This window comes from Balaenoptera ricei, chromosome 17, assembly GCF_028023285.1.
Source record: "Balaenoptera ricei isolate mBalRic1 chromosome 17, mBalRic1.hap2, whole genome shotgun sequence".
NCBI lineage: Eukaryota > Metazoa > Chordata > Mammalia > Artiodactyla > Balaenopteridae > Balaenoptera > Balaenoptera ricei.
Genome location: NC_082655.1, coordinates 65,106,473 through 65,130,568, shown reverse-complemented (window position 1 = coordinate 65,130,568; position 24,096 = coordinate 65,106,473). Strand labels below are relative to the sequence as shown.

Here is a 24,096-nt window from a genome sequence, read left to right as displayed (position 1 = left end):
ACAGACATGGGTTCAAATACTAGTTCTAGCATTAACTAGCTATGAGACCTCAAGAAAGTTACCTAATCTCTCTGAGCCTCATTGAAAAATGGGGATAATAATAATAACAATCATACCTGGCTCATTGGGCCACTGTGAGGAATAAATGAAACAATGTTGGTTAAATACTTAGCATCTGACATCGACAGGGCAGACGACAGCAGTAGTTACTAATCTGCGCATCTTCTAAACGTCACCTGCTTTGGACCCATCCTCAGCTCACAGGTCTCCAAGGAGATGTCACACTTCTTCTTAGCAATCTAACAACTCTTAAGGTTTGCTGTTCTCAGACTTCTAGTAATACTTCCTTGGCAACTAGGGGAGTGGGGGTGAGGGAGGAGACAGCAAAAGTTGTTGTTTTCAAGACAGAGGCAGAATATAGTAAGTCACTCAGTGACTGGCAATTTCAAGTGCACTGGTCATACCTATCTTTCTTGTATCAGGGTTAAGCACTGGGCAATAGGGCTGTGAATGAAGGGAACAAACAAACAAACAAACAAAAACATTGTAAGGAGGAGAAAGCCACTAGAGGGCTGCCAGAAGGGGTGTGTGGGAAGGAATCCTAGACCCTCTGCTGTCTTCTTGAACCAAAATAGTAACAAGAGCTGGATATTGCTGTTCTTCACTTGGAAAGTGAAGGCGAAAAGAAGGGGCCAATGTAAAAGTTCATTTAAGAGAATGTGTATCAACACTTAAACTCTGATATGAGCATTTACTTATTATCTTTCAAACACGGAGCTAGGGACATACTCACTTTCCCCTGAGTTCACAATTGTGAACAGGTCATTTAAGAAATCAGAGCCACAAGCCTGGCGGGAGAGCTCAGGAATGCTCAGAAAAGTCTCCCCCAACGCACCTGTACCACCACCCCCATCTTACCATCAGCAGTTATCAAAAGAGGACTCGAGTTGGGTTCCTCTCCCCTGCCTGTGCCCCAGAGGGCAAGCCACGTCTCAGTGGGGAGCACCAGAGTCTCCCTTCCCTGTGGATTCCTTAATCCGATTCCTTAAGATGATCCAGAGAAGGTGTGAACACACAGCGGTAGCCTGTGATTTTCTTTGTTGTCAGGAGCCTGCAAGCCTCCTTTCATCTTATTAAAATTATACCCTTTCTGCCAAGATTGAAAAGAAAATCAGGGATTGGTAATTGTATCCCACTCAACCCCTTCCAAATTGGGGAAAGCGTCTGATCAGCCCTTCTCGGGTTACCGTGCTGTTCACGTAGGGCGTCTGTTTCCACACCACCCCTGACACTCCAAGGTGGGAACCATCCCCAAGGATTAAAATAACATAAACACCAAGTTGCAGACATGGGGTTCGGAGCTTTATATATATTATTTAACTCTCCCAATACCCCCAAGAAGTAGGTATTGTTATTATTCTGGATTTTTTTTTTTTTTTACATCCCCCTTTTCCAGGTGACACTTGGGGAGGCAAAGATACCTGACAGTTAAACAGCTAGCAAGTTTCAGAGTGGGGATTTGACCCCAGGCAGCCTGACATCAGACGCCACGTGGTTAACCCGTATTCTCACGTGACTCTCAGAACGCCATCCAGCTGGGCAAAGCTACTCACCATGTTGCTGGGAGGTCTAAGGCCCAGGATACTGCACATTCCCCAACTGCTCTGACAGCAGCACAGGTGGCACCCAGCAACCAGTCGGCCATGCGGGGCTTCAGTCTGGCCCCCAAGGCCCTCTCCCTGACCCTCGGCTGGATCTCAGGAGGGACTAGAAGTTATTTCAGGCCATAGCCACACCCTACGGCTTGGCTTGCCAAGAAGTAGAAAGGGGTAGATGAGTTCACCTGCAGGGTTGACAAATGTTCTCAGGCAACTGAAGCTTTAACTATTGCATCTTAAAGAGGCAGCTATCAGTTTCAGCCATAGCAGAGCCATCACTGAGACGGCGGGTGGCGATACCTCTGGACTCTTGGCGGACGATCTTCCTTCCTCTGCCCTTTCTTGCACTGCCCTTTTCCCCCTTCCGCTGCCTTCCCCTCCGTCCCCTGTCCACCCAAGCACTGCAGGGTTAGGCCCATCACTCCTTCAACAACTTCAGTGATCCGGATGCTCCAGGGTCCAAAGGATCCTGAGAAGTTCCACCCAAGAAAGGGATGCAGACACCCAGGGGGACCAGATGCTTCTCCTTACACTGTGTTGTCAGTGGCGGTCAGTTTCCCCTTCCTGTGTGTCAGACTCTCAAGGACACGGACTGTGCTCATTCTTCTTTGGATTTCCAGTCACTAACTTAGGGCCTGATACATGCGAAATCAATACATATTGAAGTAAACTGATTAATTAGTAATTTTCCTTGAAGATTTCCTCATAACTGTATTTCACTTATTGGTTTCATATACCCTCCATACCAGAAGTGAAGTCTCAAAGAAAGTCAGTGCTGTGTATTTACCTAAGTTTACAACATTTATGCCATCCCATCACACAGCTATCCACGCTCACCCATCTGCATTAGCGTGTAAAATCCTTGAAGGCAAGAGCTGTATCTTGCTTCCCTTTAAATGTCCTCTGCTGTGCTTTGCACGTGGTCAGCTTGGCGGTTGTCGAGTTGATTTAAATAATCTCTAATAAGCGGAAACCCTATGCTTAGATGGAAATGCTCACCCAAGGCCATCTACAACTTATGCTAAAGTTGTATAGGAGTAGACTTCTAATTTTACCAAATTATAAAAAAGATTCCTTAAACAGCTTTGACAGGAATTCAGGGGATTGAACTACATCGTAACAGGAGTGTCCTGTCTTCCTCTCTTGGAAGGCTCCATTCCCAAAGCGGAGGCTACATCTTGCCACCGTGTGTGGAGTTCCCATCGCAGTGCGTGACCAGGACTCTGCTTTCAGCCCTATTCAGTCTATGTACACATATCAGAGTGCCTGCACTTCCCTGAGAGCCTGCAGCTCTTTCTCTAAGACCAATTTCCATCACTGTTGAAGTCAGGTTTTGACTAGATACCCTGCCAGGGGTACCATGTGGATCATTCTTTTTTCGCTTTTGTACAAAGTGTCAGAATTTTTTGCCTATGGGTTAGGATGGCCAGAGTCAAGCTAAGAAGAGAGAAGTGAAGTAGGAGAGAAGAAAGGAAGTCAGTCCTAAACAAAACACCAAGAGAATGCGAGATTGTCGATGACAGGGTATTAATGCCACTGAATTGAACACTTAAAATATGTATATGTGTAACTGATACATTTTGCTGTACAGCAGAAACTAACGCAACATTGTAAATCAACTATAATAAAAAAAGATATTAAAAAAGAAAAAAAAAAACTTCCAAAAATACTGAATCATCAAAATGTTGGTGTTTCCTCTTTCTGCCATTCACTAGAAAGGGAATTTTAGTTGTAGAAATGCATACATTGTATCTGCAAGGTTTTAATGAATGGGATTGAAAATTTAATGTATATTAAACTTAATAAAATTGAGACAGGATGTGTGCTAAAAAAAAAATGGCTAAGATAGTAAACTTTATGTTATGTGTATTTTACCACACACACAGAAAGACTGTCCAAACAAGACCTGTAGTGGGGGGATGGATAGCTGCCCAGAATTGTTTCCAGTGTATGTGCCAAATCTTCTAACGTGTAAATCAATTTGTGAATGTATTTAACCTGCTAAAATACATTTGCATTAAATGAAATTGACCTGACATGCGCCAGAGATGTCTTGTCTTTTCTTACGTCTTTTCTTCCATCTTTCTGTTGTTGCCAAAACACCACTCCATAAGCATGGACTTTAAGTCTGTCATATCCCTCAGAGTTATCAATTTTAGGATAAGGTCCCTGGAGGCCTTATTTGACCAGATTCAGTTTTTTGGAAGATAGGATTTTGGTTTCTCTTCATGAGCACATTATCTCAGCTTATACTCAGGTTTGTGGAGTTGTAGAAAAATTACAGACTGATATCTCTTTAGTTTCAGATTAAAAATGTAACACAAGAAAAACACACCATGAATCAAAAGCATTCTTCTCCTCACATGTCCATTTTATGTAGGTATCAACTTGTATTCCGAGGAAGGTAAATTATGCCTGTAACTGTGAACTCATACATTTTCTATGTTTAGCTGAGTAGTTTGATGGAATCACCAGGCACTGGTGGCAATTTCTATACTTCTTTAAACACAGGCATCAGTCAGGACACAGACCGTAAGCATTCTGAAAAAGCCATACATTAAGAGGGAAGAACTGCTCGAGGAATCACAAATATTTATTCTAAAGCAGGTCTTAGTTCACCTTTCTTCTGACTCGGGGTGTCTGCTGACATCAGTCATTTATTCAACACCCCAAACCCATTCCAATAGGAGCCAGTTCGTAATTCCAATTGGCAGTCCACCCTTATTTTCAAAGGAGAAAAATCCAGATGGAAAAAACAAATAAATGTCAAGCACTTGAAATTATATGGCTGATTACATGAGTCTACAATGGACCTAAAGGAGATTTAGAAAGTGTTTCTGATGGCAAGGTACAGTGGAGCTGCCTGTCAGTAAGCGTGTGGCACCAAGGGAACCCTCTGCTATCCTCATCCATGAAATCATCCATATGTAACATCCCTGTGTAACTTCATCTTCCAAGGTGCTAATGAAATTGTGTGAGTGTAAGGGCTTTGTAATCCATAAATCACTATATAGATGCCAGTGATTATTTAAATTTTAAACTGTTCCTTAGGGTTCTATAATATTTCTATTTATTTTCTGAGGTGGGAAAGCTAGACTGTCACTCTGACGCTTCATGCCCTACATGGCGTGAGGAAGGAGGAATTAACGACAGTCGACAATGTCCCCACAGCCCTCATCTAGCACCCAGCACAAATGGCCCATCCATTAAATGTTGTCGATGGGTGAGTCTGAGTAGGGCAGGCAAGGACCTGCCCACAAGCACTTTTTGAATTGGAAGGACATTCAAGATGACATTTTCAAAGAGGGTTGTACTGTGACGGAGAAAGCAGGGACCTGGGATTCAGGTAAACCCAGGTTCAAACCTGGGCTCTGGGACCTGTGAGCTGTGGAAACTTGGGTAAGTTATTAAATCACAATTTCTTTGTCTATAAAATGGGAAAATAATACCTTCACCTTGCCGGGCACAGTGGAGAATAGCTGACCTAGAAGAAACACTAAAATCATCAACAGCCAACACAGCTAGGGGAGAAAAAATAATTCCACAGATTAATCAGAAAGAAAATAGAAAAATACTGACAAATCTTATTTTCCAACTCGCCAGATACTGAAAACAGATAAAGATGATCTCAGGCATGTCTGGTGTTCCTGAAGTAGAGAATTCAAAAATATGGGACAGAAGGAGTAAGTATTCAAAGATACAATGAAAGAAAAAATTTCCCAAAAATGTAGAAAAAATGGAATATGCAGCTTTGAAAGAACATACTATGTTCCAGGAAATTTTGATCTAGGACAACACACAGTGAGTCATACTCTGATTCAGTTTCAAGAATCAAGAAAATCTTTAGACATCCAGGCAGAAATGGCAAATAATCTACAAGGGATTAAAAAATGGTGAAGAATCAGATTTCTCCACAGCAACAACTAATGCTGGGAGACAATGTAATAGTGTCCATAAAGCTCTGAATAGAAGGAAAAAGGTTATATCAATTTCTTGATATTTTTCATAATCTCTTAACATTTCAATGTAATCCTCAGACCTAGTTGCACATTAGGATCCCTGGGGAGATTTTAAAACTTATCCATGTTCAGTGGCCACCCCAAACCAGCTAGATCAGATTCTCTGGGAGTAGAGCCTGGACTATGGTGTGTCTCAAAAATGCACCAGGTAACTCTAAGTGCAGGTGATTCTCAGGCAGGCTACTCAAAGTGTGATCCGGGGATCAGAGTATCAGCATCACCTGGGAGCTTGTTAGAAATGCAAATTCTCAAACCCACCCCAGACCTATAAGAATCTGTATTTTAACAAGCTCTCCAGATCTGGATGCATGCTTAACTTTGAAAAACCTTACAGAAGGATCTCTCTCTCTCTTTCTCTCTCAACATTTTGTTCACTTTATTAATGTTATAAAGATTTGCTGGTTCTGCAAAGGGGTTAATTATCTTTGGGTGTGGTGACTTATTGTCCCATAGAAGACCCTTTATAAGTGTGAGTGACTAAGTGAAACAGAGACCAACCCTAGTGGAGAATGCAGTTCAAGTCCCAAGGTCTCTGTGTAGTACTTATGCTTAAGTTTCCCTTGCAACAAAGGTAGTATCTGGAAACTTTTTAAACTCATCTTTAGAAGACTAGGTAGGTTTTTCTAAGTTGACAAATGTTTTCGACCAGAACCAGAAGTTTCTTGAAGAGGAATATTTTAGGAAAAAAAAAAAATCTCTTTTAGGAAAGAAGATCTAGACCTATATTATAAAATATTTTAAATTTAATAACATTTGGATTTTAGCAATGACTTCAGTTTCACTTATTTCTTTTACAAGAGTAAAATTAACTTTATTTAAACATAGGATGCACAGAATTATCCGTTTTAATACAGGTATTTCTGTATCTATCTGCATATATGCAGAGAAAGATGTTTACCTGATGTTATTTATGAGTGGGTGAGATTTGAAGTGCTTTGTAAACTTTTTATTTGTACTTTTCTACGTTGCTGACATTCCTAAAAATGTATACTATTTTCCCAAAAATACTAAAGTTATTTTTCTAGTAAAAAAAAAAAACCCTCATTTCATTAATTTGCCCAGGATGATCAGGATCTGTGTACCAATTCACATCAACCAAATTCACAGAGACTGTGAATCAGAATCACAAGATATTAATTAACATACCCATTCCTTAATCTAAGACATAGCATCTGCTTCATGGTGACTATATGTACTCAGGAGTCTAAATTACATGTTAAAATGTTGCTTGATGAACAATGCCTTCTCAGGAAATGTCTTCAGAACTATCATTGACTAATGATTTGTCCTTCACTGAAGTAATCATTCTTTGTAAAGAACTGTTTTCTCATCCTAAAATCAGGACTCTATTCTCCCATCCTAAATATTTATTGTAAGGTCTAGTTTCCCCAAATTATGACTGATATTGCTTACACTGGAGGAATTTCCAAATCACAAATGCAAAAGGGTCACGCTGGCAACACTGTCTTCATCCCAAGCATAAAATTAACATCCACGGTAGCTACAATATCAGAAGTTGGCATCTTATCCTTATGTCTAAATCTTGGGTCTGCTCAACTGGGGATGATTTGAGCCTTCTGAGCACCAAATACATGTTGGTTTTTCTAAAAAGTTCATGAGGAACAAAAAGAGTAAATGCAGTGTAAGGAAGTAGAGCCTGTGTTGTTGGTTTTTTTTTTTTAAGATTTAATGAAAAACATGTTAAGTTCAATCCCAAGATGATTAATTATCGTTAGCATATCTCACTTATTAAAAAGAAATAAACATTCCACTCCTTTCTTGAATTGGCTTCAGTTGAACTCTTTCATAGGGGAGATGGGGGAGGGGTCTTTCTACTCTACTGGTATAAATGCTCCAAGATAAGTCAGTGTCATAAGTCAGGAACTCAACTCAATACTAGGAGATATTTTTTTTCTGTGCAAGTATTTACTATATTGCTCTAAATTTTAAGTAATTAAACCATGCTGTATCAACTAAGTTTAAGTTTTAAAACAACTATTATTCTACTGATTTTATGTATATGGGCTTTAAATCCTAGTAGGTTAGAATTCTAGTTCTGTTTCTAGCTGGAGACCAAGTGTAAAACAATCCTCAATCTACTTATTTTATAAAATAGGAATAATAGGGCTTCCCTGGTGGCGAAGTGGTTGGGAGTCTGCCTGCCAATGCAGGGCACACAGGTTCGAGCCCTGGTCTGGGAAGATCCCACGTGCCGCGGAGCGACTGGGCCCGTGAGTCACAACTACTGAGCCTGCGCGTCTGGAGCCTGTGCTCCGCGGCAGGAGGGGCCGCGACGGTGAGAGGCCCGCGCACCGCGATGAGGAGTGGCCCCCGCTCGCCGCAACTGGGGAAGGCCCTCGCACAGAAACGAAGACCCAACACAGCCAAAAATAAATAAATAAATAAATAAATTTAAAAAAAAAAAAAATAGGAATAATATCACCTACCTACTTTTTAGGGTTTTCATAAGGTTTACAAAAATATTAAATGTTTAGAGTACATGTAGGAGCTCAATAAATGAAATCCATCTGATAATCAAAGGTGTTTAGAAGTGCCTATCCACAAAATATTCTCTGACATAAATTGTACTGTGTTCTTAGAATGTATATATATGCATAACTGAATCACTTTGCTGTACAGTAGAAATTAACACAACATTGTAAATCAACTATACTTCAATAAATTTTTTAAAAAGTTCATCAAATTTTTGTTTGAGAAAACCTTTTCTCCCACTTCTCATTTCTTAAATCATTGGCCACACCTGGAGGAGGTGGTCAGAACATAGAAAAGGTACAGGTAATATCTAAATCATTCTCCATCAAAATTCAATGTAGGCAGAAACACATCCACTTAAGTTTATTTGGTTATTTCCCTAGGAACTAATGCATCATGTAATGCATATAAACACACATTAATAGTGTATTTTATACATTAATATAGAGCATGCAAGGACATAGAATATGTTCATTCTCCTACATCTGTGATAGTTTATTTTTCTTCTTCTCCTTCTTCTTCTTCTCTTCCTTCTCCTTCTCCTTCTTCATTTGTCTTCTACCTATTTCCTCTCATCCCTTATAAATTTGGGTTCTTTTCTCTCTCTACTCTTTTATTGGGGAAAACACAGCCTTGGTTATGCAAATGTTTCTCAAAGTTTTAACTCTAGTCAGTATCTTTTTCTGGAACTACACATCTGCTTTCAACTACCTGCTTGGCATCTCTCTGTGGATGTCTTGATGACACATTAAACTGAATATACCCAAAGTTGCACTCATCCTCATTTTCCCCCAAACTAGCATCTCCTGAGAATCTTATGTCTAAGACCAGAAATAAGCTGGTTTTGATTCTTCCTCTCCTGATAGCCTATATCTAATCAAAGGATCTTAAATCCTTTGCCTTGATGTCCTAATTATCTTAATCTGTCCTTCCCATTCCTGTTTCTACATTTCTACTGAGAGATTCTTACCTCAATTTTTATAAAAACCTCCTGACTGGTTTCCCTATCTCCAGTCTCCTCCCACTACAATCTAGCCTACAAATTAAACCTGGATGAATCTTCCTAAATCACAAAAGCAATAATTTACTTTCATTGCCAAAATTTTCCATTGTGAAACAGAGAAAATACAGACTCATGCTTGGCACCTGAAGGTTCTCTACCAGATGTGATCAAGTTATGCTTTGAGCCCTATTGCCTCTAGTCCTTTGATCCCGAGGATGCATAAATAAATGACCCCACAGGGACTTCCCTGGTGGCACAGTGGTTAAGAATCCGCCTGCCAGTGCAGGGGACACGGGTCCGAGCCCTAGTCCGGGAAGATTTCACATGCCGCGGAGCAGCTAAGCCCATGTGCCACAACTACTGAGCCCGTGTGCCGCAACTATTGAGCCCGTGTGCCGCAACTACTGAAGCCCGTGCGCCTAGAGCCCGTGCTCCGCAACAAGAGAAGCCACCGCAATGAAAAGCCCACGCACCACAATGAAGAGTAGCCCCCACTCACCGCAACTAGAGAAAGCCCACATGCAGTGAAGACCCAACACAGCCAAAAATAAATAAACAAATTTAAATAAATAAATAAATAAATAAATAGCCCCACAAAGCCAGATCTGGCTTGCCCATGTAATTTTCTTTGGCTTGCACAATGGCTTTATAAATTTTTAATTATAAGTTGCTTATTTTGAATTAGTTGCTAATATTTACACATTGGAAGATTTCACAAAAATCCAGATTCTGGCTTCTCATGAAAAGTTAGAATATCTGGCAACTTTGGGTCCACATTCCCACACGACAAGAGGGCTGAAGCTAGGCAGTGAGTGCCTGTTTATGAATGGAGAAACATGCCCCAGGTCACCACAGCCTTCATCTGATTGGTATCATTCAATGTGCTACTGGCTTGGGGTCTGAAGGCACATGAATTGATGAAGTTTGCCCTATACCACCTAGTGCTCCAGCCAAGTACATCGTTCCCAAATGCATAGTATGTCCTTGCTATGTTATTCCATCTTTCTAGAAATGCCCTCTCCCTCCATCTTTCATGTCTTTAAGACCCATTTCTAACACTGCATCTTCCGTGAAGCTTTCTCTGACCTCCCTGTTGGACATTACTGCCTCATTTTCGTTCCTCTGTTAACACTCTGTTGTTTTCTTATGGCCCATTTCTCATTCTCTGCTGGATCAGCCATTTGTGTCCTTGATTTCTCCCTGTTTTTCAGGGACTTGCACTGACAAACACTTCTCCCCCACTCCTCAGGCTTTCTTGAGGAGGGGTTTTTCCTCTTGACCTAGACCTTCCTCCTCCTCCCCTAGAGATTGAGCGAGTCTCTCTTCCCACCCACTTTCCCCTCAGGGATCCGCCTGTCTACGCAGTAGAGATGCCTTGTTCTGCTTGGTAGTAAAGGCCCGATTCAGCAGGTGAGCCTGAGGTGAGCAATACCTGAGTGTGTACATTTGCCCAATTCTGAAGTTCAGTGTTAGGAAGCCCACTGTTGCCACACATCTAAGCCAGGATTTCCCCTCCAGGTATTATCAGCAAACAAAACTAATATTTTCATTTTCATCTGCTTGAATACTTATCTCACAACTGCTTTGAAGCTCAAGCAGGGAAAAGAAGGGGTTCTCATTGGGAGCCTTCTAACCCTAACAATGAGGACTCATTCTTGAATCTTCTGCAGCTCCTAGCAAACGTCATTGTACAGATACTCAAAAAACGTTTATCAAATTGAATCAAAAGATATAACCAATGTGCATAAAATTCATAGAATATCATTTTTCTTATGCTTATGTCCCCATATATAAACTGTATAAATAATAACTTAAATGTCCGTAAGATTAACAAAATACAACATATGCCGTATATAACAGAAAATATTTGTTTCCTATTTACATTTCCATTGTATGTAAATCATTACACATCATATCATATATCAAAAAAGAAAAGAAAAAGGGAAAAGAAAGGAAAAAGACAAACCTTAAAAGTCAGTGAAGAAAGCATCACACCAAAGGATAATCAGCAGTCTCAAACCTCTTGTTTCTTGCTCTTTTTTAATTTTCTGGTTGTTTCTTGACGAATGGTATCATACTCCAAAATGGCCATTTTAGAAAGTCTCTGTAAGTACTGAGACGGTGCTCCAGCGAGAGGATCGCTGAAGGCAGAACCTGTAAAGAAAAAAACCAAAAACTGTTATTACAATTAAATCAAGCACACATGAATGATATTCTCTAAAAGAGTATATACCAAATATCTGTTCCTCAAATCACCATGAAACACCACTAGTTCTTCATATAACACATTCTTTGACGTAGAAATGAAAGCTACTTAACTTTCTAAAGTGACTGGGATGGCAAGTCACCTCAAAAAATATTTAACTAAAAAATGCTTAATGTTTATATTTAATGATATAAGATTAAATCTGAGTCTGTCATGTGCTTCTTAAAACATGGGATGGCTGTGGAATTTATTCCAAAATAAAAGGCATGATCTCCATTAATAACTCATTTCATACCTTACATGCTTATCAAGTTACTGTCTCCAAACAAAACAATTTCTCATAAACGTTGAGGTAAAAGAGTAAAATTATAAAGTAAAATAAGTCACTCACTAACTGAAACAGCATTAATCAAGCTTCTATTTTGAAGGATAGTAATAACAATAATAACAATTATTGAATGATCTCTCTATTTCAAGTATTCTTCATCTATATCATCCACACAACAATACTATGAAGTAGGTAACTAGTACTATCTTGGATTACAGATTTAAAAAAGAGTTTAGACATTGTTAGAGGCAGGATTTAAACCCAGATGCATCAATTCGGAGTTCCCATGTAATCATAAATATTGCCCTAAATATGTAATATGTATAAATACTTCTATTTAGAAGCATACAAGGCTTTGAAAATAATACACTGATCCATATTGCTTTAAAATACTATTGTTTAACTTCAGTTTCAAGTGCCAAAAATAAAAATTGACCTCAATTCTCCAATGTGGTTGGTATTTTTGTTTGTTTTATTTGGGTGTGTAATGAAAGTGGGAATTTCAGACAGAGAGTAGAAGGGAAGAATCGATCAGGATTCCAGTTCTTAGCAGTAAGATGGACTTGACACTTAGACTCTCTGTCTACAAAATAACTAGATTCCAAGCATTAAGCAAACCTCAAAAAACTTTAAAGAATTGGTATCATACAGACCAATACAATTAAGTTGGAAGTTGTTAATAAGTCTTAAAATTCTCAAATATTTAGAAATGTATACACACATTCTAAATTATTCATCCATCAAAAAAAGAAATTGTAATAAACATTAAAAATACTTGTAACTAAATGATAAAGAAAATATTACAAAACTTGTGTGATGCAACAAAAGTTGTACATAGAGGGGTTTATACCCTAAAATTCCTGTGTTAGAAAAGAAGACTGAAAATTAGTAAGCTAGGTATAAGATATACATTAGGAAAAGAATAACCCAAAGAACATGGAAGACAATACAGGAAAGAGGAGAAATCAATGAAGTAGAAAACAAACTTATAATTAGAAAGATTTTTTAAAAGACAAGAGTTCTTCACTGAAAAGACTAATAATAAAGGAAAACTTCCAGTTAGATTAATTAAAAAAAAAGAGAGAAGGCCCAAATAAATAATATGAGGAGAAGTATAGGTAGAGCAAAGACTAAACTTTATGCCAATAAATTTGAAAACTTAGACAAAATGCAAAACATTCTAGAAGATATAACTTACCAAAATTGATGGAAAGAGAATTAGAATGCCTTAAGACTCCTAAAATTAAAATAACTGAATTAATATTAAAAGATTCCTCCAAAGAAAACAAGTGATCCAAATGATTTTACAAATGGACTCTATCAGACTTTCAAGGGAGAGATCATTCCAATTTTAGGTCATAACCTTCAGAGAATAGAAAAAGCAGAATACTCCCCAGTTCATTCCATGAGGCCATTACAGTCTTGACACTGAATCCAGACAAGGAGAGGACAGAAAGGAAAATTAGTGGTAATCTCACTCATCAACATAGATTTTAAAACCCAATAAAATATTAGCATATTAAATATGGCAGTACACAAAAAAGATAATACATCATGCCTTCAATGGGGGTACCCAAGGAATGTAAGAGTACCTTAACATTACAAAACCTACAAATGTTATTTTTCACATTAGAAAATTAAACAGGGGACTTCCCTGGTGGTCCAGTGGCTAAGACTCCGTGCTCCCAATGCAAGGGGACCAGATTCGATCCCTGGTCAGGGAACTAGAGCCCACATGCTGCAGCTAAGAGTTCGCATGCCGCAACTAAAAAGATCCCGCATGCTGCAACTAAGACCCCGCATAGCCAAATAAATGAATATATTTAAAAATATGAGAAATTTATTTTAAAAAATTAAACAGAAAATCACAAGATTATCTCAATCTATTCAGAAAAATGTTTGATAAAATTAAACTTTCATTTATATTTAAAAAAAACCAAAACTCTCAGCAAATTAAAGTTAAAGGGAACTTCTTTACCTTGATAAAGGATATCTACCCAAAACATACATCAAGCATCATTCTTTATGAGAAGACATTAAAAGCATTTCCTTTAAAATCAGAAACAAGTCAAAGATGCTGACTTTTCATTTCTCTCCACTATTGTATTGGTGGTTCTAGCCAGCTTAGAAAAATCAGAAAAATAAAGGCATAGCATTTGGAAAGAAATAATAAAACTGACATTATTCACATATGATTATGATAATCTACGTAGAGAACTCAAAAATTTATATACATCATATATAATATGTATGTATACACCGTATAAAATGTATAATATATATCAAGACATAATAGGCGACTTCAGCAATGTGGATCAAATTGCAAAAATTAACTATATTTCCAAATATCTGTAATAGAATGTTAGAAATTTTAATGATAAAAGAATTATGGCAGACTACTAATGATCTTTTCAAAACTTTTTACTCCTTCTTCCAAAACAGAATTTTACTGAGCACAAGGTCATCCAGGTAGAGATTACATTTCTCAGCTTGCTTCAGAGCTAAGTAGAGCTTTGTTAATAAGTATGAACCAATAAGATATGAGCAAATGTGCAACTTTCTGGTCATCTTTAAATTATAATCCTCTTACCCTAGATCTCTGGGCTTTTTTGGTTTTGTTGGGATGTTTTTGATAACTGCTTCAGTCTCCTCACTAGTTATATAGATCTGTTCAGTTTTTTATTTGTTCATGATTTAGTCTTGGTAGGTTGTATATTTCTATACATTTATCTATTTTTTTCTAGGTTACCCAATTTGTTGACATATAATTGTTCATAGTAGCCTCTTATAATCCTTTTTATTTCTGTGATCAGTTATAATGTCTCCTCTTTCATTCCCAATTTTAGCTATTTGAGTCTTCTGTTTTTTTTCTTAGTCTAACCAAGGATTTGTCAACTTTGCTGATCTTTTCTAAAAACTAAATCTTCATTCTGTTGATTTGTTTTCTGTTCTCTATTTCATTTATCTCTTCTCTAATCTTATTTCCTTCCTTCTTCTAAGTTTGGGCTTAGTTTATTCTTCTTTTTCTAGTTCCTTGAGGTATAAATTTATGTTGTTCATTCAAGATCTGTTTCCTTTTTTTATGTGTTTACCATAAATTTCTCTCTTAGCACTGCTTTTGCTGCAATCTATAGGTATGCTGCATTTCTGTTTCCATTTGTCCCCAGATATTTTCTAAATTCCCTCGTGATTTCTTCTTTGACCCATTAATTGTTTAAGAGTATACTGTTTACTGTAGGATTTTTAAAAAAGATAATCTTTATCAAATTAGGAAAGTTCCTTTCTCATAGTTTGCTAAAAATATTTTTAATCATGAATATTGAATTTCATTAAAATATCTTTTGCAATTATTAAAGTGAACATATGAGATTTCTCCTTTATTCTATTAATAAGATGAATGACACCGATTGCTTTTCTAACGTTAAATCAATCTCGCATGCCTTAGATGAATCTGATATGATTGTGTTGCATTATCCTTCTTATATATCGCTGAATTTGAATTGGTAATGTCTTGTTTAGAATTTTTACTTCTATTTTACAGGAAAAATTGGTCTATAATTTTACTTTCTTATAACGTCAAAGCTAGGTTTTAGAATCAAGGTTAGAGACCTCATAAAATGGGTCTTTAAGTGTTCCCTCTTTTCCTATTTTCTGGAATAATTTATGTAACATACCTTTTTTTTTTTTTTAATGTTGGAAGAATTCACCAGTGTCAATTCTGTGTCAATTCTAAGTTGTGTTTTCTCTTTTTTTATATATTGGTAATTTCTCTCTCTCTCTCTGTCTCTCTCTTTCTCTCTGTCTCTCTCTCATCAGCCTTGCTACACATTTATCAATTTTATTCACATTTTCAAAAAACTAACTTTTGGCTCTGTTGATTTTCTCTACAGAATATTTGTTTTCTACTTCATTGATTTCTGCTCTTTATTATTTCTTCCTTTTATTTTCTTTGAATTTAATATGCTGTTCTTTTGTTAACTTCTTGAGATGAATTTTAAAATCATTGATGTTAAGCCTTTCATCTTTTCTAATACAGGTACTTCATGCTGTAAGTTTCCCTAAAAGCTATGTTTTTACTGCATCCCACAAATTTTGACGTATCATACTTTCATCATCCAGTTCAAAATAATATGTAATTTCCACTGTATTTCTTCTTTGACTCGTGAGTTATTTAAAAGTACATTTCTTAATATCCAAACCTCTGTGGCATTTTATAATTATCTTTAATTACTGATTTCTGGTTTAATTCCACTGCAGAAAATATGTGCTGTATGATTTCACTTATTTGATATTTGTTTAAAAATATCTCATGATTATGCATTTGCCTATTTCCCTTTTCATTCCATTACACTTATCTTTATGTATTTTAAGTTTATGTTAATATAGCATAAAAATTTAGGATGGTTAAATCTTTCTGTTGTATTAACCCTTTGTCACTATGAAATAATCAATCTATTGATCATAACACTTCCTGCTTTGAAGTCTATTTTGTTTGATGTTAGTGTAGCTACAACAAGCTTTCTTTTGATTACTGTTTGGATGGTTTATATTCTTCCATCCTCATACTTTTGATCTTTCTTGCCCTTATTTTTAAGGTGTGCTTCTTGTAAGCAGCAAATAGTTATTTTTATTAGTCTGACGGGCTTTGTTTTTTAGTTGCAATATTTAGTCCACTTATATCTAATGTATTTATTATGTTTAATTTTAAATCTTTAATATTGCAAGTTGTTTTCTATTTGCCCTGTTTTATGTTCCTTTTTTCTCCTTTTTAAAATTAATTAATTAATTAATTAATTAAATTTTGGCTGCATTGGGTCTCTGTTGCTGCGCACAGGCTTTCTCTACTTGCAGCAAGCAGGCACTACTCTTTGTTGCGGTGCAGGGGTTTCTCATTACAGTGGCTTCTCTTGTTGCGGAGCACGGGCTCTAGGCTTGAGGGCTTCAGTAGTTGTGGCACGCAGGCTCAGTAGTTGTGGCTTGCGGGCTCTAGAGTGCAAGCTCAGTAGTTGTGGTGCATGGGCTTAGTTGCTCCACATGTGCGATCTTCCCGGACCAGGGATCGAACCCATGTTCCCTGCATTGGCAGGCGGATTCTTAATCACTGTGCCACCAGGGAAGTCCCCCTTTCTTGCTTTCTTTTGAAATGATTAAGTATTTTTTTTATTATACTATTTCCCCTATAAGTTTGTTACTTGTATTCTTTTCTTTTGGTGATTACCATACAGATTATCATGTTTCTTTGACATATTACAATCTACTTTAAATTAGTTATTTTACTGTTTTTCAGATAATGCAAGGATGTTACAGCATTTTAACTATATGTATGCCCCATCCTACCTCTGTGGTATTATTGTAGTTTATTTCTACATATATTTTAAACTTCATAAGACAATACTACTGCTACTGCTTCTCTTTCCTTCACATGTTGTGCTTTCATCTTGTATTATTATTTCTTTAATATTTCTTTTAGTGCACCTCTACTGACAATTAATTCTCTCAAGTTCCATTTGAATAAGGTCTTTATTTCACCTTTACTTTTAAGGATATTTTCATTGAGCATAAAAATCGAGTTTGCCAGTTACTTTCCTTTGACACTAGAAAATGCCATTCCACTGTCTTCTTGCTTCCATTGTGTAAATTGGAAAGTCTGTTGTATGTCTTACCACTGCTCCCTTGAAGGGACAATATCTTTTTTCTGTTTTTTTAATATTTAGCCTTTTTACTATGATGTGCCTAGCTGTGGTTTTCTTTGTCTCTCTCCTGCTGAAGTTTCATAGAACTTTTTGTATTCATTGCTTGGTATTTTTTAATCTGGGAAATTCTCAGCCAGTACGTAAGTACTGCCTGTCCCACTCTTCTCTTGCTCCTCTTATTCTGAAATTAGAATTACACATGTGTGAAGTAGTTTTATCTTGTCACATATTGTCTTTGCACATTCTGTCTGTATTACCTGTCTTTTTTCTCTCTTCACTTTAATTGGGTATTTTTCTAATGACTTATCTTTCATTTTACTAATCCTATCATCTATTGTTTTCCATTTTTTCCCAACTTTATTGAGGCATATATGACAAATAAAAATTGTATATGTTTAAGGTATACCACCGATGACTTGATATACATATACATTGTAAAATGATTACCACAGTTAAGTTAATTAACACATCAATGATCTCACATAGTTACCTTTTGCGGGGAGGGGAGAAAAGAACACTTAAAATCTACTCTCTCAGCAAACTTCAGTATACCATATAGTATTATTATTACTATTATCTTGGCTGTGCCACGCAGCATGTGGGATGCAGGATCTTAGTTCCCCAACCAGGGATCGAACCCACGCCCCCTGCAGTGGAAGCACAGAGTCTTAACCACTGGATCACCAGGGAAGTCCTGAGCATATAGTTTTATTAACTTTAGTCACCATGCTGTACATTATGTCTCCAGAACACCTCCCCATTTGCCTCAGCCCCCACTTTCTAGTAACCACTATTCTACTCTGCTTCTGTTTGACTTTTTTTTTAGATTCTACGTATAAGCGATAGCATGCAGTAATTGTCTCTCTGTCTAACTTATTTCACTTAGCATAATGCCCTCTGGGTTCATCCATGTTGTCACAAACGGCAGGATTTTCTTTTTATGGCTAAATAATATTCCATTGGGTATATATATCTATCACATTTTCTTTATCCATTTATCTGTCAATGGACACTTAAGATTGCTTCCATATCTTGGCTGTTGTGAATAATGCTGCAGTGAACATGGGAATTCAGATATCTCTTTGAGATTTGGATATCATTTTTTTTTTTTAATTAATTTATTTGTTTATTTTTGGCTGTGTTGGCTCTTTGTTGCTGCATGCAGGCTTTCTCTAGTTGCAGCGAGCGGGGGCTACTCTTTGTTGCGGTGCGTGGGCTTCTCATTGTGGCGACTTCTCTTGTTGCGGAGCATGGGCTCTAGGTGCACGGGCTTCAGTAGTTGTGGCTCGCAGGCTCTAGAGCATAGGCTCAGTAATTGTGGTGCATGGGCTTAACTGCTCCGTGGCACATGGGATCTTCCCAGACCAGGGATCGAACCCGTGTCCCCTGCATTGACAGGCAGGTTCTTAACCACTGTGCCACAAGGGAAGCCCCTGGATTTCATTTCTTTTGGATATATATCCAATACTGGGATTGCTGGATTATATGGTAGTTTTATTTTTAATTTTTTGAGGAACCTTCATACTGTTTTCCATAGTGGCTGCACCAACTTACATTTCCACCAAAAAGGGTTCCCTTTCCTTCACACCCTCACCAACACTTGTTATCTCTTGTCTTTTGGATAACAGCCATCCAACCAGGTGTGAGGTGATATCTCATTGTGGTTTTAATTTGCATTTCCCTGATGACAAGTGATGTTATGCATCTTTTCCTGTATCTGCTGACCATTTGTATGTCTTCTTTGGAAAAATGTCTACTTAGGTCCTTTGCCCATTTTTAAATTGGGTTATTTGGTTTTTTGCTATTGAGTTGTAGGTGTTCCTTATATATTTTGGATATTAACCCCTTATAAAATATACGGTTTGCAAATATTTTCTCCCATTCCATATGCTGCCTTTTCATTTTGTTAATTGTTTCCTTTTGCTGTGCAAAAGTCTGTAGGTTTGATATATCCTACTTGTTTATTTTGCTTTTGTTGCCTATGCCCTATCATCTGTTAAATCTAATCTATTATTGTATTTTTCAGCTCAATAATTTCTATTTATTTTTTATAGATTCTAATTCTCTGATATAATTTTTTCATCATTTTTTCTATTATCTTGAATATATTAAATATAGTTTTTTAAATCCCTGTCAAATAATTCCTATTTGGATCTTTTGTAGGTCTGCTGCTGTTGTCTGTTTCTTCGCTTGGTTTGTGTCATTCTTTTATGACTGATGAGTTGTATTTTTTAAAATTTATTTATTTATTTATTTATTTATGGCTGCATTGGGTCTTCATTGCTGCATGTGGGCTTTCTCTAGTTGTGGCGAGCGGTGGCTACTCTTCGTTGCGGTGTGTAGGCTTCTCATTTCAGTGGCTTCTCTTGTTGTGGAGCACAGGCTCTAGGTGCGCAGGTTTCAGTAATTGTGGCATGCAGGCTCAACAGTTGTGGTACACGGGCTTAGTCGCTCTGCGGCATGTGGGATCTTCCCAGACCAGGGCTTGAACCCGTGTCCCCTGCATTGGCAGATGGATTCTTAACCACTGCGCCACCAGGGAAGTCCAAGGTGTATTTTTTTTAATGTCTGGTAAGTTTTGATTGAATGCTTGAGACTGTGTACACAAACCTGTAAGGCTCTGGTTTATCTTATAGTTTCCAAAGAGAATTTAATTTTCTTCTGGTAGGCATATCACTTTAATCCAGTCAAAACTGGGTTTTATCTCAAGTGCGCACGGAACATTCTCCAAGATAGATCACATCTTGGGTCACAAATCAAGCCTCAGTAAATTTAAGAAAATTGAAATCATATCAAGCATCTTTTCTGACCACAACGCTATGAGATTAGAAATGAATTACAGGGAAAAAAACGTAAAAAGGACAAACACATGGAGGCTAAACAATACGTTACTAAATAACCAAGAGATCACTGAAGAAATCAAAGAGGAAATCAAAAAATACCTAGAGACAAATGACAATGAAAACACGACGACCCAAAACCTATGGGATGCAGCAAAAGCAGTTCTAAGAGGGAAGTTTATAGCTATACAAGCCTACCTAAAGAAACAAGAAAAAGCTCAAGTAAACAATCTAACCTTACACTTAAAGAAACTAGAGAAAGAAGAACAAACAAAACCCAAAGTTAGCAGAAGGAAAGAAATCATAAAGATCAGAGCAGAAATAAATGAAATAGAAACAAAGAAAACAATAGCAAAGATCAATAAAACTAAAAGTTGGTTCTTTGAGAAGATAAACAAAATTGATAAACCATTAGCCAGACTCATCAAGAAAAAGAGGGAGAGGACTCAAATCAATAAAATCAGAAATGAAAAAGGAGAAGTTACAACAGACACTGCAGAAATACAAAGCATCCTAAGAGACTACTACAAGCAACTTTATGCCAATAAAATGGACAACCTGGAAGAAATGGACAAATTCTTAGAAAGGTATAACCTTCCAAGACTGAACCAGGAAGAAATAGAAAATATGAACAGACCAATCACAAGTAATGAAATTGAAACTGTGATTAAAAATCTTCCAACAAACAAAAGTCCAGGACCAGATGGCTTCACAGGTGAATTCTATCAAACATTTAGAGAAGAGCTAACACCCATCCTTCTCAAACTCTTCCAAAAAATTGCAGAGGAAGGAACACTCCCAAACTCATTCTATGAGGCCACCATCACCCTGATACCAAAACCAGACAAAGACACTACAAAAAAAGAAAATTACAGACCAATATCACTGATGAATATAGATGCAAAAATCCTCAACAAAATACTAGCAAACAGAATCCAACAACACATTAAAAGGATCATACACCACGATCAAGTGGGATTTATCCCAGGGATGCAAGGATTCTTCAATATACGCAAATCAATCAATGTGATACACCATATTAACAAATTGAAGAATAAAAACCATATGATCATCTCAATAGATGCAGAAAAAGCTTTTGACAAAATTCAACACCCATTTCTGATAAAAACCCTCCAGAAAGTGGGCATAGAGGGAACCTACCTCAACATAATAAAGGCCATATATGACAAACCCACAGCAAACATCATTCTCAATGGTGAAAAACTGAAAGCATTTCCTCTAAGATCAGGAACGAGACAAGGATGTCCACTCTCACCACTATTATTCAACATAGTTTTGGAAGTCCTAGCCACGGCAATCAGAGAAGAAAAAGAAATAAAAGGAATACAAATTGGAAAAGAAGAAGTAAAACTGCCACTGTTTGCGGATGACATGATACTATACATAGAGAATCCTAAAACTGCCACCAGAAAACTGCTAGAGCTAATTAATGAATATGGTAAAGTTGCAGGATACAAAATTAATGCACAGAAATCTCTTGCATTCCTATACACTAATGATGAAAAATCTGAAAGAGAAATTATGGAAACACTCCCATTTACCATTGCAACAAAAAGAATAAAATACCTAGGAATAAACCTACCTAGGGAGACAAAAGACCTGTATGCAGAAAACTATAAGACACTGATGAAAGAAATTAAAGATGATACCAACAGATGGAGAGATATACCATGTTCTTGGATTGGAAGAATCAACATTGTGAAAATGAGTATACTACCCAAAGCAATCTACAGATTCAATGCAATCCCTATCAAATTACCAATGGCATTTTTTACGGAGCTAGAACAAATCATCTTAAAATTTGTATGGAGACACAAAAGACCCCGAATAGGCAAAGCAGTCTTGAGGCAAAAAAATGGAGCTGGAGGAATCAGACTCCCTGACTTCAGACTATACTACAAAGCTACAGTAATCAAGACAATATGGTACTGGCACAAAAACAGAAACATAGATCAATGGAACAAGATAGAAAGCCCAGAGATTAACCCACGCACCTATGGTCAACTAATCTATGACAAAGGAGGCAAAGATATACAATGGAGAAAATACAGTCTCTTCAATAAGTGGTGCTGGGAAAACTGGACAGCTACATGTAAAAGAATGAAATTAGAATACTCCCTAACACCATACACAAAAATAAACTCAAAATGGATTAGAGACCTAAATATAAGACTGGACACTATAAAACTCTTAGAGGAAAACATAGGAAGAACACTCTTTGACATAAATCACAGCAAGATCTTTTTTGATCCACCTCCTAGAGTAATGGAAATAAAAACAAAAATAAACAAATGGGACCTAATGAAACTTCAAAGCTTTTGCACAGCAAAGGAAACCATAAACAAGACGAAAAGACAACCCTCAGAATGGGAGAAAATATTTGCAAATGAATCAACGGACAAAGGATTAATCTCCAAAATATATAAACAGCTCATTCAGCTCAATATCAAAGAAACAAACACCCCAATCCAAAAATGGGCAGAAGACCTAAATAGACATTTCTCCAAAGAAGACATACAGATGGCCACGAAGCACATGAAAAGATGCTCAACATCACTAATTATTAGAGAAATGCAAATCAAAACTACAATGAGGTATCACCTCACTCCTGTTAGAATGGGCATCATCAGAAAATCTACAAACAACAAATGCTGGAGAGGGTGTGGTGAAAAGGGAACCCTCTTGCACTGTTGGTGGGAATGTAAATTGATACAGCCACTATGGAGAACAATATGGAGGTTCCTTAAAAAACTAAAAATAGAATTACCATATGACCCAGCAATCCCACTACTGGGCATATACCCAGAGAAAACCGTAATTCAAAAAGACACATGCACCCGAATGTTCATTGCAGCACTATTTACAATAGCCAGGTCATGGAAGCAACCTAAATGCCCATCAACAGACGAATGGATAAAGAAGATGTGGTACATATATACAATGGAATATTACTCAGCCATAAAAAGGAATGAAATTGAGTCATTTGTTGAGACGTGGATGGATCTAGAGACTGTCATACAGAGTGAAGTAAGTCAGAAAGAGAAAAACAAATATCGTATATTAATGCATGTATGCGGAACCTAGAAAAATGGTACAGATGAGCCAGTTTGCAGGGCAGAAGTTGAGACACAGATGTAGAGAATGGACATATGGACACCAAGGGGGGAAAACTGCGGTGGGGTGGGGATGGTGGTGTGCTGAATTGGGCGATTGGGATTGACATGTATACACTGATGTGTATAAAACTGATGCCTAATAAGAACCTGCAGTATAAAAAAACAAACAAAACAACTAATACTAAACTTTCATTGGGTTATTTGTATGGAAACATGTTAATATAAATGTTTCAGACATTACATGAAATTTCTAAAAATCTTATATTTGTATTTGTATGGAAATATGTATGGAAATATGTTAATATAAATGTTTCAGACATTACATGAAATTTCTAAAAATCATATTTGTACTTGTATGGAAATATGTATGGAAATATGTTAATATAAATGTTTCAGACATTACATGAAATTTCTAAAAATCTTATATGTTCTGGTATAATGTTATAAGTAATAATCCTATTTATTACTTTAAAATGTATATCTCAGAAATAACTAATTTTCTTGTCAACTGCATTATTATGAACTGTCATCAAATCTTTAACCGTGGTCATTTTTAAGTCTTTTGTCATTTACAGACAGTTCTGGGTGTACTCTGATGATTTTGCAAATATGTTCCTATAAAAGGGTTTCATCTTCAAGAAATACATGGAAAAGACTCTGACAAGTACAGGTTTCTGGTAACGGACTGTACTGCTGAACTGAATGAATAAGCATTTTCA

At 37.0% G+C, this 24,096-nt stretch overlaps 1 protein-coding gene across 7 annotated transcripts in view; it reads right to left on the bottom strand.

Annotated features, from left to right (window-relative positions):
• Nucleotides 1-24,096, bottom strand: part of C17H8orf89 (chromosome 17 C8orf89 homolog) — a 114,107-nt gene that overhangs the window by 62,641 nt on the left and 27,370 nt on the right. For 6 of the 7 annotated variants that reach the window (XM_059901646.1, XM_059901644.1, XM_059901642.1 and 3 more), the window contains exons 6-7: nucleotides 12,906-12,944; nucleotides 11,140-11,327 (exon numbers count right to left, since the gene is read on the bottom strand). In XM_059901646.1, the coding sequence (XP_059757629.1) occupies nucleotides 11,188-11,327; nucleotides 12,906-12,944 (179 nt within the window). In that variant the 3' untranslated portion in view covers nucleotides 11,140-11,187. The remainder of the gene's footprint in view (nucleotides 1-11,139; nucleotides 11,328-12,905; nucleotides 12,945-24,096) is intronic. The other variant, XM_059901645.1, reaches the window with a different exon arrangement.